At 42.4% G+C, this 13495-nt stretch overlaps 1 protein-coding gene across 1 annotated transcript in view; it reads right to left on the reverse strand.

Moving 5' to 3' along the window:
• The window catches only part of LOC107224078, a 94773-nt gene that overhangs the window by 55423 nt on the left and 25855 nt on the right, over positions 1–13495 (reverse strand). The window contains exons 4-8 of the mRNA XM_015663995.2: positions 12029–12328; positions 10895–11262; positions 8174–8478; positions 7338–7403; positions 5557–5755 (exon numbers count right to left, since the gene is read on the reverse strand). Of these exons, the coding sequence (XP_015519481.2) occupies positions 5557–5755; positions 7338–7403; positions 8174–8478; positions 10895–11262; positions 12029–12187 (1097 nt within the window). The 5' untranslated portion in view covers positions 12188–12328. The remainder of the gene's footprint in view (positions 1–5556; positions 5756–7337; positions 7404–8173; positions 8479–10894; positions 11263–12028; positions 12329–13495) is intronic.

A 13495-nucleotide genomic window follows, 5' to 3' on the forward strand; every position in this document is an offset into this window, starting at 1 on the left:
TGAAGAAACAACGGGAGTCTCCGTGAATACGTTAAGCTATAACAATAAGTGCACAAGGCCGCACCCAAATCTCCTGACATTTTACGCTATGTGAGTTTAATCTTGACCTTTATAACCATCGTTATCTTCATTACGGGTTTTCTTATTATCGGAGTCGAAGCCGCTATATTTCGTTTTAATTTCAAGTCGGTAGGCGGGCATCGACGCTCTTGTTACTTTTATCATCATCGCCGTTACAAGTATCTTGATATTATAAAAGGACGAACACTAGAGCGTCAAATGGTGAATATTGAACAAGATTAACAGCGTGTGAACGGTCGAATCCGAATATATTGAAGAAACATGTGTGTTCGGTATGAGATTTTACAACACGTATAAATTGTTCACCGACGGATGAGTGGGATTAGGGAGTGAAAAACGAGGGACTGGAGTGACCCGAAATACACGAACCAGCGGGGAGCTCATTATATCTTCCTGAACAGGCATTGCAGGTGAGATTTTACCCACGTGGCGCGTTGAAACACGTTTAGGGTGAAATTGATTCGGGTTTTCCGCGCACGCGATGAAACGAGATAAAAGTTCGCTCTAAGGTGGCGTGCTACACTTTCGCTATGCTTGAAAGCCGGAGAAACCACGGCCTAAAGCTCGGAATACACGGTTGGCGGATTCCTTTTATCAAGCTGATTTCATTTTTTCCGTTGCCAGGCAGCCGTGGATGCATTAATCGCGAAGGCTCAAAAGGTTCGGGTCAACGCTTGAATCGCATGGATATCGTCGAAGTAATCCAGAGAGGCGTATTCAAGGAAAGAAAGAAAGAAAGGAGGAAATAAAGAAAGAAAGAAGGAAGAAATGAGAGAAAGAAGGAGGAAACTAAATTGAGCCTGGAATTTAAATGAGGCTCGTGACGTCACCCCTTTAATCAACTGTTTAATCCCGAAAATGACAGCCCGTCGAATTCTTGTCGCACAATTTTAGTGTCTACTGAAGTATAAATGCAGCTTTTGGTATTCAGATACCGTGCATGATTGACACTCTACATTTATAACCATCTACTTGTACAAAATTACGTGAAAACGATCGCGACAGAAGATCCCAATGTCTGAATAGTAAAAAGTGTTCAAATCTAGTCGAAAAAAGGTTCACTAATCCCTTTCGAAAACATGTGAAAATTGAAAGCCTCTTCTTTTACAGACTTGGTTGTGCTTTCACAATTCCATTACGATTGATCCTTGAATCGTTTGAATGTTCACCGAGGTATACGACTATCGTTATTGGTATTCCGTGCGTTAATAACACCTGACGTGATACTTTGAACGTCCGGAAATTGTGTACGGAAATAATCGGTTGACCACAAGTATTTGGAAGAGAATGAAACAGGGACACGACGATATTACTTGGTTCGTGACTTGACTGTAAAACGATCGATTGATTTTCCCGAATCTTGGGGTATGCGAAATTCGCTGGTTAAGGTGCACAAGGAAAATAACGAGGCGGTTGTTGAATGCGTGCGTCCCTCGAGAAGGAAGAAAAAAAAATATCCTCAGATCACCGCAAAGTAAGTTCGTGCATTTTGATTCAAAGCTTTTACAACTCGGCTGGGTAACATTTATGGAAAAATGTCACCAGCGCGTCTCTCTACGCTAACATTGGCATAAAATGCTTATAGCCTCGTTCTCCGGATATTCTGTCTGTTTGTTTTTCTACCCAGTGGCTGGCGTGCATTATTATACGCATACGATAAAGTTCCTATAAATGTGACCTAACTTTTCCCGCTTTTGCACGCGCTGATGTCAACTTGTCGGAAAGTCTTTTTCCCCGAGTTTCCCCTCAACCTGTCAAACGCAACGGTACGCCACAACCATAAAAAGTAACAAGAATCATCGCTGCACCATCGTACGAAATTTGCAAGAAACACACCGACGTATACCCGAAGACGAATCCACCCCCCGTTTCATACATCGGCCTTTTCTCAAACCGAGTAGCGGCCCTCGTTCTCCACGCTGTGGTAGCCCATCATCTCGGTTGGCCGCATGCAAATGGTAATTTCCGGAAGGGGGTCCTTCTTCCTGGGCATATTTTCACGTGCCTGTCGTTATCATAACCAGACGTACAAACACACGCAGACATCTCTGTCAAGGTGAGTATCGACGCAGCTGGATGAATTGCTTCAGTCGAGTTACGCAGCTTCACTCTTGTCTAACATCCACGAAGAAATATCTAATTTCCGGCCAATTAAGGCGAAAGTTAACCGATGTGGACTAATGGTCCGGTTTCACCCTTTCCACTTCCTCCGCAGCGGGTGAGCCCACCTTATTCATCGGGGATCGAAGATACCTCGAAGACAGGAGGTGCGCGCCTCGTTGCCCAAATCCAGATAGACCGTTACCTTCAATTGATCGACGTAAGAGCATACTGCCCTTCGCGTTGTACCAAGATTAAGCAATTTCCATCTGCAGAGGTGGCAATACTTCTCTCGTGATTTCTTTCACGGTGTTATCCTTGTATTTACTCGGTGCTTGGATCATCTGAAGGTGATCTTCTTGACGGTGTGAACTTTTCGCGACTCCTTTTGAAATCCCGATACTACATTGAACCTTCTTCGAGAGATACAACCACTTTCGGATCAATTTTCACCCCGATATGAAATTCTAGATGTTTTGACATCGTTCAAGCTACACGCAGCCTCGCGCGTTGAAGTATACCAAAAGGGATCCTCGGCTCTGATTCGAAACCTTTGCATAGATTCAGTGTGATTCGAAGAGTTTTCACGTTTCTCGATGATCGAACCCTCGATGATCGAGCTTCCGATCGCGAGACGGGCGATGGTAATGAAGCGTCGATAAGGAGAGAGAGGGAGAAAAAGAGAAGAAAAATTCTCCCCAGCTGTTTAGCGGCAATTATATAATACCGTTGCTATCTTCCTCGATCTGGTGCAACGCTATCGATCGTCGGACTTAAATACCAGTTCGCGTGCCAAACGCGGAGGCATGCTTTGTACGTGCAGCATAGCAGACAGAGATATCTTATAATTAGAAACTTTGATATGATGGATAAAGTTCGGTGAAACATTCGCAGCCATTGCCGAAGTACAAAACTTGGTCGATTATATATGGGAAATGACAATGGCTGCAGTGTTCAACTTTTTGCCCTTTGCATCAGATATCAGATTTAAAACGTTCGACGAATACAGTATCTCGATTCTTACTCCGAACTCTTTAGCTTGCCGAGTTCAACGATATCCAAGAACTTACGACCTTTTTCCTGATTGGAAATATGAATAAGCGTATCTGAATATCGAGATTCCATTTTGTGGAAGTCGGTCGTTATGATCGCAGAACTTACAGCCATGGACAAGTCGAGAATACCTTTGTTTCAAACAGTTAAGAACTCGATTTATCCGCTCAACGATACACCCAGCTGAATAATATACAAGTTGGCATTCCGGTAGCAATTATTTATTATACGTATTAATAACTGTTCTTCTTTTTTACACGAAATTTGTCAGGATATGATATAATTCTCGTATTTGCATAAATGTATGTATATAAAACGTTTTGTATTATTGACGTTCTTAAATCGCAAACTTAAAACGAGACATTACATAATTTTCTACAATTTTCATCTGACGCAAAATTTCAACACGTTCAATACCAAAGATTGTTTGAACACTGCAGAAACGATTTTGAGGAAAGAAAGAACCCTCAATCTCTCCTGAGGAGAAACAACTCGAGCTGAATCATATTATCCATTGAATTTCGCTTAAAGTGATAGTAAATTTGAGCCGTTAGAGAGAAATTTATTCGAAGCTTTGTTCTGAAAACAGATATTTCTGCCACTAGATGAAAATTCAAGCGTCTTACTCGACATAAATTCATCCTCGTTACGTGGCTTTGTGCTAGGAGATCACAGGGACAAATGGATTTCTGCAATTTCAATTAAGTTTTTGCAATTGCAACACTGGCGTATTATATGCCCACTTCAGAATGTTAAATCACGTCAGGGAGATTCCAAGGAGACGGAAAGGTTATTCCAGCTATGCTTCGGGGAAAATGCACGTTGTATGAAAATGCGTGAGCTCACAGTGACCAAGTTGCATCGCGTAGTTGGTGTGCAAAATGGACGACCGACGCCAAGAAACAGGGATATTGACCCTCGTATGCAGAAAGGATTATAAAGAAAGGAATTTCTCATTCCAAATAGTGAAATGTAATTCTCGGATCAACGTAATAATCAAGCCTAATAATGATCGTTTGATTGACGCCAACCGTAACGAGACGGCCTCAAACCGGAAATCGTCTTTCCTCGACGCATTTCGAGATTGAGAAGCGTTCCTCGTTAAACATTTCGAGTAATTGAAGTTGAAGTGAAAAGGGACGGTTCCACCCCTAACGAACTTGTCCCCAGTGATACCTCACACCGCGAGTTGAAATTCGAGAAGCGGGTACATACAGTGAGGGATAAAAGTATTCGTACAGTGGATAAATTCAAACAAGATAAGGAATAATTATTTTAATTAATTTATTTATTTAAACGTGTGCTGTTTTATTTCATGCCTGGACACTAACGTGAAAAAGCGTATAGAATCGGGCTTGTTATCTTACGTTGCGTACCTAATATCAAGACAAGTCACCGTTATGGCAAGCAGAAAAGTATTCGTACACTACACTTTTGTCCCTCACTGTAAGGCAGTGTAAGCTTCTACACAGGGCCGTAGGTGAAAACGGCAATAACTCCCTTCGTAAATCAATAGCAACCTATGGTTATATGCGACGGGGAATGGTATAGATATAGGACGTATAGGCATGTACGCGTAGGCGAAGGAATCTGATTTTTCTGAAGGAATCAAATTTCGCTCCGATTAGATTGTTTCGAGGAGGCCGAAAGCCATTTATTAAATCTGTCTTGGGCCTGGAGGAAGAGACGGAGACAAGCCGAGGCGAAAGGGAATAGAAGGGATGGGAATGCCTGGTAATATTTCCTCTCATAAATGGGAGACGCGTATACTCGCGACGCGACGTCCTTTCGGGCGCGACGATGACGAATGGCGATCCTTCGGAGCGATAGTCGCGGGTCGTCGACTATAGAAGTCGCCGTTACCGTCGCGTGTTCGCAAACTCGAGCGTAAAACAGTGTAATTTAGAGCCGACTCGCCACCCTCCGGGCCCTTTCCCCGGCGTAACATGTTTCTCGCTCCAACGATACGCTCCTGTAAGCGGTTACCTTAATTGATCCGAGTTAACAAAAGCTTAATCTCGACCTGCCAATCACCCCAGCGATGTTATTAATTCGCACATTTGATGGCTTGCACCCTTGCAATAACTTACATCCACGGTACGTGTTTGACTAACTACCGGCACGACGTTACAGGGCGGGATTGTTCCTGCGCTTGCAAGTTTCCCGGAGTGCCGCAATTCGTCGAGTTTAATTTCGGTCGGGCCAAGTCGTTTTCTTGTTGTACAACTAAGCCCTCGAAAGCTCTTCCCCACGCAAACGTCAAACGACCCGATGATATTTGTTGAAAAAATACGTATAGATATTTATTAGAGTGAAACTCACCGCATCTCGAAGTCGTGGATCTCCTGCAAGGTGAGTGTATTTGCGACGTCGAGTAGCTGACGCATGTTGTCTTCGCGTCGCCTGGTCTCAGCGTCCGGTCGAAGAAGTATCGTCGCCGCCGGCGCGTCCAGAGAGAGAGACGGTTGTTGAACAACAATGGTAGCTTGTGTGGTCCTTTTATTGCTACCGCTACTTGCGCCTTTAATCAAATAACCAGAGTTAATGCGATTTGTGTTCAAGTACCGCGCGCATCCGGAGAACCGACCCCTGAATCCCCGGGTGCATTGATCTTTGTATGCACTGTTTAACGGCCAGAGAAAGCTCGCAAACATCAGCTCAGTTCCGCAAGGTAATTTTCCTGGGGAAAAATTTGTCGCGAAAAGCGGGTTTGTTTCGATTCGCAACAAAGAAGAAGCGCAGAAATAATAAGTAAAAAAAACACGGCACAAAATAATCTGCAAATTACGTTGTTGAGAATTAAAAAGCTTTTTATTCACTCGAATTGCCAAATGAAACGAACGAGGCTCAGCGTATAATTCAATTTTACCCCGAAAAAATACCGTCTCCTTTCTCTCGCCGGTATGATGTGAAGAATTCTGGGGGTGGTCCTTCAGCGCGAGGATACGAACGTTGTGTCCTACTTTTTTTTACAACTGAACCCAAGACAAAATCACTCGCTAAAAAGCACACCTTGTGCGATACACAAGTTGTATAATAAGTATTATATAAACAATATTACACGACACAACGCCACATGCCACGCGTGATTTTCAGTCCTCGACGAAGGTGCGCTTCACACCGAAAGCACAATGCAGAAGCCTTTTTGTAAAGAAGGGCGTGAAGAGGGGGGATGAGGGGGGAATTTACGGTAATAACCGCACAGGGTTAGTTATCCACGATAATATAACCCTGCTTTAGCATGGCCGAGGCGTCTGCCCAAAATACGCCTTTCTACACGGGGTTGAATTATGTTCACCTATACGTACACAATGTAATATCCTTCCTTTCTTTCCATTATTTTTTTTTTTTTTTTTTTCAACTCCCAAGAACACGATTGTTCGCGAAATTAAAAATGATCCCCCAACCTCGCCATTTTTTTTCTTCCATATTGCAATTCTATTCAACGCTTAAACTCATTGCACCTCAAGCACGTCTGCGAAGCAGAGCTCCTTATTTTCATAACCACGCGTTCGGTGTGAGGCGGCATCATCATCGCGAAGTGTTCCTTTTTCTCTGTTTTTTTTTTCTTATTTTCTAGCTTATTTTTATTTGTTTCACTACAATATGCGTAGCGGCAACATAGAATATAAAAATCAAAAGCCATAGCACAAACGGTGTTTGTGAGTGCGAGTGGTTTATAGGTATACAGTGTAGGTGAATTGTTCGTCAATTAGTGTGACAGACGAAGAGACAGAGAAAGTAACAAAGAAAGATTAACGCAGTAAGGAAGAGAGAACGGAAAAGAAAGAGACGTGTCAAATGTGAGCAGTGATGTGATATAACATTTGAAAAGAAATTGAAACGGAAAGAAACGTTTGAGAATGGCAATCATAATATCTCGTGCCGCGTCAGCTGATGGCGGGCGAAAACAGTGCATTATACTGTTAGCGCACCGCGAGAAGAACCCTGAGGCGATACTATGATACCCGTTACGAAGAGGAATAAAGAGAAGTAGTAGAAGTAGAAGTAGAAGAAGTAGAAGAAGAAGAAGAAGAAGAAAAAGAAGAAAAGGTGGCGGAACAACGGGTTTCAGCGATCTTCTCGCAGCTACCGGACTATACCTATGGCGCAAAACGGGAAAAATAGCCTGACCCATGAATGAATTGTTGAAACGAGGGGATGGCATTCTGAAAGAAAGAACATCAATAAATTGTTTTTTTATCTGGAATTCAGTTCACTGTAAACGTATTATAGGTAGACATATTACATATAGCCATAGCTGTCAGCGCTGTTTCAGCAGAAACGATACAGTTATACCACAACTAACTGGACTTGGACTAACTGCAAATTAAATTATACGTAATTATAAAGTATGAAAAACCATGCTTAGAAATAGCATGTGAATCAAATGGTACTATCGGTTTAAGGATCTCTAGTTTGGTGCACGTACAGTTTGATCGTCTGTTATTCGGTTCCTTTAATTAAACACTTTGAACCGTTTCGTCGCTTCGGCATTGCGTTGTATCGCGAACAGGTTATTTGCCACAAATTTAAGATGCTTATCTAACCCTCGGACGGGTGAAAATTCTGTGAAACCGAATAAACAATTACCTTTCGTAATTATTCACGCGAGCATCTGGATTAATTGGTTTTCATCGTCAATTCTTAGTTACGAGCACGCAGCTATTTAACTGTTATGACCCTTCAATTGGGAAGCTTTTACCCCGAACTGATGAATAATTTTATTCAGAATATCAAGAATATTAATTTGTTATACATATATATGTACATGTACGTATATGTATATTCACAGACGTTGCAACGCCATTCGTGATACGATAATCGAGTTCGGAACAAAGCGAAACAATATATATCGAGCCGACCGTGGTCAGCGTGAAGCAATGGCGGTTAATCAGCGTTATTCATATATATGCGGCTACGTAGATTGGCAAATTACCTGCCGCTCTGCCTGCGCGAACTCTACTTCCGGTTGAGGTTTGGGCGTTGGATGGGGTCTGCCCACTGCACAAAGTAATATCCAAGGGGTTCGTCGTCACGTTGATATTGGCTTTGACGATCTTTTGATTTCCCTTCCCTGATTCACTCCCGTTCTTCTCACCCTCCGATCGCTGAGAGTTTTTTAACCCACTGTTATTACCGGCCGTTGAGTTTTTCCTCTCTTTCGCAGCGACCAGCGTCAGCAGCGAGTTGATCTGGTTCGGGTCCGGTTGACCAGCGTCGATGGATCCTCTGACAGGCGTACTGCAGAGGGTCAAAGAAAACGGAAAACGTTAAACGTTCAGTTTTTTTCTCGTTTTTTTTCCATTCCAGATCTTTTCGCAATGCCAATTTCATCTCCGCATTTATTTTCGCATCAATCTTAACGTGGGAAACATGTTTTCCAAGTATTTACCACGATCGATGATTATTACATAGCTCCGATGAAATGCTATCCAAGGGATCAGAGCAGAAATTTACCAGAATCCAAAACCCAGCTATAACTATAGTTTGAAACACCTGATTTGGACACTTACATATTATATCTATATCTTGGGTGGTACGCTGGGTTATACGATAATTGCGAAGCAGGTGTATTGTGCAGTAACGATGAAACAATTTTCCATATCGACAATGGTTACAACCGTTCGTTGAGGTTGTTCGGTAGCTGATTTAATCGGATATCACATACAGAACTGAGGATGAAAATATCAGTTCCAAAATTAACTTTCAAACGTTGGTCTGGCCGTATTTCCCTAAATATATATTGCGAAGTGTATAGAAGTTGCGGGCCTCTCATTGGCTTTGGAATAATAGAACTTTTCGTTGGATGGAATAAAACCGAACAGTATACAGCGCGCTGCAAAGTTATTTTTGAATCTCGCACGTTTGTCAGCTTTTCTAAAACTAATTACCACTCGAGGGTTGAACATCCAGGTAACGGCACGGACTATTGGAATTTGAGTAGAAAATTTTCACCTTTTCCGGATCACTCGCCCCATTTCCCACGTCATTCTCCGAGTGAGTGACGTCAAGCTTATATCACGACGAGAAACTCACCGAGTTGCTTCGAAATGTGGGAAAAACAAGAGTTTATCGAATTGTCTGGATTCGTTGTTTTCTTGTAAACTGGACGAGCAATCGCGCAATTCTCGAAACACTGCTTTTTCGTTTGATTTCGTGCAGTTTCTTTTCTTGAATTTGATTTTTCGTCTTTCCTGGCTTCTAAAAAAACGAGTTATACTTGCTTTCGGTCAACTTGTTACACTTGTTGATATACTCTAATAGCCTTAACCAAAGATGCGTCTGTTTCGCCATTCTGTGCTAGTTGCCTGTTTCCCTCCCTTGTGGGCTACGAGATACATGAGAAACAAAAACCGAGAGTTGAAAAAGACACGATTACCTTGTAAAAAGGGAAAAAAAAACATTACAACGATATTCACGATAATAATAACATGGCCGAGGCCGAGATAGGGGAAAGGAGAATGAATGTGGAGTAACAGACATTTAATAATACGACCCACGGGATGTTTTTCTGCCGATAAGCACGTGCCCACAACCGCTTTGCAAGCCCCGCCGATCAACGGAGAGGTTTATCAGCGCGAGAAAAATAATCTCGCAGAGCATCAATTATTTTATCAAGATTCAATTATTTTCGTCATCTTTTATCTTCTGTGTGATTCAACAACCCCTGCAGTTATTTCCAAATTACGGGTATAGCCCAATACAGCAGAGTACATGAGAAACTGTACTATGGGTCATCTCACCCGAAAGCAACCTAATCGTTTACGGGATAACATCACTCTAAAAACCTGAAAACGTGCCACTATTTTAACATTTTTTTTTTTTTTTGGACGGTAGAAAAGATGATAAAATAATAATATTTATGGAAGTTATTAGGCGTATATTTTGAAGTAATAAAGAAGTTCTTATCAACAAATATCAAAAAATGGCGACACTAGGGCCATTCTCGCGAGACATGTATGAATGTGGAAAAAAATAAATCTACATGTTTATAGATAAGGAAATGCGTAGGGGATTTCCGATAAGTTAATTTAAACATTGTTTATTGGCGAATGATTGCCCTTGTCTCGTTGAAAATTGAAATTCTTTGATTTAGATACTCGCCAATCATACAAACATCAATATTTTTAAAATCCCCTACTCATTTCACTAGCTATAAATATAAAGATTAAGTAATTTTTTTTTCAATTCTAATTTACTCCAGTTACACCGCGTGTCGAAGAATTCGACACGTTTCGCAAGAATGGCTTCAGTGTCGCCATTTTTTAATATTTGTTAATACCAATTTTTTGTATTACATTTAAATATATGCCTAATATCTTCCTTAAATATTATTATCTTATTACCGTCTCTTATGTCAAAAAAAAAAAAGAAAAATGATGGTAGCAGCGTTTTGTTTTTCAATTTTTACAGTGGTGTTACACCTTTAACTGTAACAATAGATAAAAATGCAGATGGAAATCTGGCAAACCAGTTTTCGGGATAAATCTTTAGCCTCCGCAGCCTCGGAACACGATGAAAACTGACAGAAGGTGGATGTACCCGTTCCGTACGGCCGTCTAGTGTTAACCGATTTCGAGCCGTCAACCCGCGTCATGGATGCTGTTTGCAGTTAAACACAGTCTGACACGAAGTGACGAGGTTTCCGGAAACTCACCTAAAAAAATCCGTTACCCGAAGGTCGGGCAACGGGGGTGTCCGCCCGCTGACGAAGGTGAACCTGGCCTCCTGCTGCGAGCCGACGAGGGGCGTGGGCGGCGGCGCTTTCGGGCTTTCCGTCGAGTTGGTCAAGCTTTCTGTCTGGACGGCCGTGACGGCTGAGTGTCGGAGGGTGGGTGTGCTCTGGGCATTATGCAAGTTGGTCGTGCTCACCGAGTGGTTCGCACCTGGGTACGAACCGTACCCGGTATCCGACCTCTGGGACTGGGGGTTGGAGTGGGTGCTGACTGGGGGAGGTGACATCTCCGGGGTTCCGTCCAGGTAGTCCAAACTGTCGTCCGCCTGTTCGCCATCCGTCGTTGTGATCTGGAGCACAAGTTTTCACCTGTTAGGCTCCCGTTCTTGTACTCGCGTATCTCTTTTTGAGAGGGTTGCTTGGACAAATACCGTTTGTAACCAGCGCGCCATCTTTTGTCAGCCATTTGTAAAACTTTTTAATTGATTCTACGGTAAATATCTATGAAACTTTTGATCATTCAAATTCAAGTCTGTGCCAATATTGAATTTACTATAGCTGAACAGAAAAGGAGATCTGTAAATACTTGACAAATGCTCCGTAAAATTTTCAACTTCCTTAAAGGGGCAGTAGTCACCCTTTCGTGCGACGCGTTTGATTTTTGACTCAACTTTGGATAGCTGCTTACATAGACTATTTTGTCAATATTCAAAGCTTAAAATAAAAATAAACCTTTGTCATGGCTTGTTTTGCGAACCTGTCCGTATCAATATCAGCTATATCCAAAGTTGACTTATCAAAATCAAACTTGAAAAGATGTTTAGCCCCCTCCAATCCGCAAGCCTCATCTCGTACTGTACGTGAGCCATTTTCGTCAGCTGTGAAATCGTATCAGAGCAAGTTGGCAAGTTTCAATATAATATAATTAATGGACCCATTGCGGTAGAAAGACTAGATGATGTCTTTATCGGAAAGACCCATCGATCCTGAAACTTTATCAAACTCGAACTCGAGCGAGAAGTTTTTGTCGCGACGAACTTATCATCCCTTCGACGAAATAATCGTCCAAAGTTTTACCTTACTAATAACCCGCCTCGATATAACTCGCAGACATACCAAGGTTACCATCGTGTTGGTACTGTCGGTGCTGGTGTTTATGGTGGTTTCCGAAGCCGTACTGCTGCCCATCACGACCACCTTCGGCACGGTGCGAGTGCAGCTGCGACTCCCGCCGGTCGACTTGAAGTGGAATCTCTTCTTCAAGGCGGAAGCCATGTGGGCCAGTGAGTCCCCGTCCAAGGCGTGGGACACGGCGTTCTGATGCCGCGACGGCGGCGACTGCGGCCCTTTCGAATTAGCCCCACTCCCATTTCCACTACCACCCCCGCTCCCCTTGCCAGGGCTGTCCGAACATCCCTGCAAACACGGTGACAAAAGGTTTGAACCTACTTTTCACGCTGCTAATTCACGGGAAAGAAGGTGGACTGGTAACTCGTTAGGGCTTTCGCGCCGATAAGAATGAGGGAGCTACCCTTGGCCTTTCAACTTTTATCCGGGCGTTTCTTTCTTTTCTGCCGACTGCAATTTTCTTATAGACAAGACTGTGTGCTGATAGATTATACCTGAATCAATCTGCCAGCTTTGCTGTCTTAACAACCTGAATTTCAAGATATACCTACTGGTGAAAGTGCTCGAGGCGAGCACGAGTTGGGAGAAAGTGAAATTTCTTTGATCGAGTTTTGGGACGTACACCCAAGATGCTTCGTAAGCTTTTTTCGCCCCGGCGATATACTTCGCCTTGAGAGACGTCGCAATTTATTCCTTTTAGTATATTTTTTTCCTGTTCTCGTTACGTATCATCGGGTATATATATATGTAAAAATCGACGATCCAAGTTTATTGTGCAGCCATAGGGATGAAGAAAACCCATTTCGACGGTGTATCGTAAAGTGACCCGAGTAATGCTCGGAGACGTCCTTGCATTGGTTAAAATAAATTGAAAACGAACAAATCGACGGAAAAATATTATTGGAACAAGTAATTAATCGTTCAGATATAAGTAAACGAACTACAACTAAAGCTCATACTAATTTTAAAGAACTCCTACTCCTTGTCAATCACAGCCTGGTTAAATTCTGCAATTAATATTGTAGGTACAAGCTCGAATAACTGCGATAACAATCAACTGTCGTAACCCGTTGTACCAATTCTTTGTATCGACGTCTTACATAGGAATAAATTCGGCTTGGTTCTATTCATACACTCCTGCAAAGGCTGATATTCAACCCAATTTTGATCCAGCCTTAGTGTGTCGAACAGCAGCATATATATAAATAAATATGAGCTTCAAGGACGGTAATCTTGTCGTACAGAATGAATATTCATCTATTATTCGTTGCCCATTCAAGCATTGCACTGCAAAGCCATCAGTATATTCGCGAGAAGAAACCATGAGGTTTGATGATGTTCCTGATTCCACAATTGCAATGAACATCTACTTTCGGGTTTTTCAATGCAAAGATCGAATAAGGCAACGGTTGAAATTCAATCATGCTTTCCCGCACACAACAGTTGAGAAGCTAA

The sequence above is a fragment of the Neodiprion lecontei genome, chromosome 3, assembly GCF_021901455.1.
Source record: "Neodiprion lecontei isolate iyNeoLeco1 chromosome 3, iyNeoLeco1.1, whole genome shotgun sequence".
NCBI lineage: Eukaryota > Metazoa > Arthropoda > Insecta > Hymenoptera > Diprionidae > Neodiprion > Neodiprion lecontei.